The sequence below is a fragment of the Nannobrachium achirus genome (genome assembly GCF_963921795.1).
Source record: "Nannobrachium achirus genome assembly, chromosome: 12".
Lineage (NCBI taxonomy): Eukaryota > Metazoa > Chordata > Actinopteri > Myctophiformes > Myctophidae > Nannobrachium > Nannobrachium achirus.
The window spans coordinates 34577132-34579964 of NC_137832.1; the positions used below are offsets into that span (position 1 = coordinate 34577132).

The following is a 2833-nucleotide window of genomic DNA, read 5'->3' on the forward strand; positions in this document are numbered from 1 at the left end:
ATCTATCAACATGGTTCCGACCAATGATGTTGCAACATGTTCACCAGTCCAGCCCCTTGTTCAGTTCCAGGAAGTTGATGATGTGTATTTTTGTACACAGCCTTGACTCGAGAGAAGGGTTAGCGTATCATTCATCTCACATTACCGTCCGAAGCGGTTGTCTATTTTATTATTTTTCTTATAACGGCGTGATAAAGGCGAGCGCTCTAGAAGCGGGTATGTGTGTTTGACTCTGTCTGTGTGTCTGCCGCCTATCTCGCAAACAAACAACTGGACCGATTGGAGCTACATTTCTTTTTCCCAATGCCAGTGGGCCAAGGAAGTTAATCTGCGAATATTTTCACATAATTTTGTTTTTATGAGCGTGTGAACTGTGAATATATCTTTCACTTTCACACTTTCTGAAGTCATCATCTCCGCCGTCACCTCCATACTTGGGCAAGACTGATGACGTCGGAACCACGGAGAAGCCAGACTGTTTAGACCGGTGTAACTGTTTATTAGACCGGTGTCTAACTTGTCACCGGTTACAACAACACCATCCTGTTGTCACTGGTTACATGGAGATGTGACGTGAGTTCATGGTGAAGTGTTGACAGCTGTTATGTTGAATGTGTTTGCACTCCTCTCACATGCAACGACAGCCACGTATTGTATAGCCTACATACCATCAACTGGAAAAGTGGAGTTGTAGATGGGGTATGTGTCATTTGAAAATGTATGTAAACGGTGATGGCTGCTATAATGATCTGGCGTTACACCAGCTGCCGCCTCCTTGGAGGATGGGGTCCGCTTCTGTGTGTTCTTCTTGGGTCTTTGGTGGCACTCTGGATGCCAATGGTAGGGGTAGAAGATCAATGCTGTTCCATGCTCAAGGGCATGGCCCAGTTACGCTGCCAGCTCTGGGGGAGCTCCCAAAAGCCCACTGTTCAGTCAACCAGTCTCACGGTTCCCTTCACCGCCCTTGATGTCCTGCCTCTTAGGTCCAAACCAAGCAAAGGTAACTAAGCAGTCAATTTCCAAAATTAGGGCTGTGCTATTCTGTGTTAAAATATTGCAGTGACAAGAATGTATCTTCTTTTATTACAGAGACTGTGCTGGAGTCCAAAGCAGCTCTGCAGCTGGCATTGGAGATGAAAAAACAAGGGAAGAGAGATAAGGCTCACAAGCTGCTGATGCACGCCCTCAACATGAACCCTGACTTTGTGGATGCCCTGACAGAGCTTGGGACCATTCTGGAGGAGGAGAAGGATGTTGTTCAAGCAGACCACCTATATACCAAGGCCCTGGCTATCTCACCTTGTCATGAGAGGGCTCTGGTGAGCAGAGACCGCACCCTCCCTCTGGTGGAGGAGATTGACCAACGTCACTTTGGTATCATCGACAGCAAAGTGCGCAGGCTCATGTCCATTCCCAAGGGTAATTCTGCCCTCCGACGGGTAATGGAGGAAACATACTACCACCACATATACCACACGGTGGCCATCGAAGGTAACACGTTGACTCTATCGGAGATCCGCCACATCATTGAGACGCGATATGCCGTCCCTGGCAAGAGCCTGCAGGAGCAGAACGAGGCCATTGGCGTCGATGCAGCCATGAAATACATGAACACCACCCTGCTGTCTAGAGCTGGAGACATCAGCGTCACAGACATCCTGGAGATCCACCGGCGAGTTCTTGGCTACGCTGACCCCGTGGAGGCAGGTCGGCTGCGTACCAGCCAGGTGTTTGTAGGCCACCATATTCCACCACACCCTCAGGATCTTGACCGACACATGCAAGAACTGGTCCAGTGGCTCAACAGTGAGGACACCCTTCAACTGCACCCTGTCGAGTATGCAGCACTCGCCCACTACAAACTGGTATATGTACACCCCTTTGTCGATGGCAATGGACGTACATCACGGCTGCTAATGAACCTGGTACTCATGCAGGCACGGTACCCACCTATTACAATTCGCAAAGAACAAAGGTCTGAGTATTACGCAGCTCTGGACACGGCTAATGAGGGTGATGTCCGGCCTTTCATTCGTTTCATAGCCAAATGCACAGAGATCACTCTGGACACGCTGTTGATTGCTACTACTGAGCATGCTGTGGGTTTGCCAGGAGCTAATCACAACCAGGCCTGCCCTGACTGCAAACAGACTATCCCGGTACACTCCTGGGAAATGTGATGGAGCCAAAGTGATGATCAAATTGGGCATGCAGCGTTGTTCATACTATTTTGTCTGAAGATTCTTTGATAACATATTTATATTTCTGAACTTGGCCAAACACCTGGCTAAGCTTAATAATTTGTTTTTTATTTGTTTTTGAGTCTGACACTGTTACAGGGACATTTTGGCACCTCCGTAGCATGGCGCTAGGTGTTCAATCTCTCACTCCTGCCATAGACTTTGTCGAACTGAACTGAAATTAGATTGTTGCTGTGCTTGTTTTTGTGGACAGATACCTGTACATCTCCAAGGAAAATTAACTTCACACTTCTAGTTTATTCTCAGATAGGTAATTATGTGCTGCTGAAATGTGGAGGGATTTAAACATACTAGTAGTATACATTCATGTAGTACTATATTCAACCCTCATGTTTACCCCTGTAAATATGAAAATAAGTCTCATGCATTGATGTCTGTTTTATTTGGGATGCTTCACATTCACAATGCTGACAAATGGTATTGAAAATGTGTAGTTGGTGCTCAGATTGGCTCCCGATTTTCTTTATCTTTAAAGATTATTTCTCATTTCTGTCAAGCACTTTCACATTTCTAAATTATTTTATTAAATAAACTATTTTATTAGCTTCCAGTTGTATTGCTGTCAACCAGTA

The 2833-nt window shown here is 46.1% G+C and overlaps 1 protein-coding gene across 1 annotated transcript; it reads left to right on the forward strand.

Annotated features, from left to right (window-relative positions):
* Positions 1-444: 444 nt before the first annotated feature.
* ficd (FIC domain protein adenylyltransferase) lies at positions 445-2613 on the forward strand. Its single transcript, XM_080738389.1, has 2 exons — positions 445-1000; positions 1090-2613. The coding sequence occupies exons 1-2, from the start codon at positions 733-735 to the stop codon at positions 2178-2180; spliced, it is 1359 nt and encodes a 452-aa protein (XP_080594515.1). The 5' UTR covers positions 445-732; the 3' UTR covers positions 2181-2613.
* The last annotated feature ends 220 nt before the right edge of the window (positions 2614-2833 follow it).

Bases quoted from the DNA above. Each gene is read 5' to 3' on its own strand.
- ficd (XM_080738389.1), top strand. From the start codon at position 733: ATGGCTGCTATAATGATCTGGCGTTACACCAGCTGCCGCCTCCTTGGA. The intron at 1,001-1,089 runs GTAACTAAGCAG...CTTTTATTACAG, and splicing joins TAGGTCCAAACCAAGCAAAG to AGACTGTGCTGGAGTCCAAA.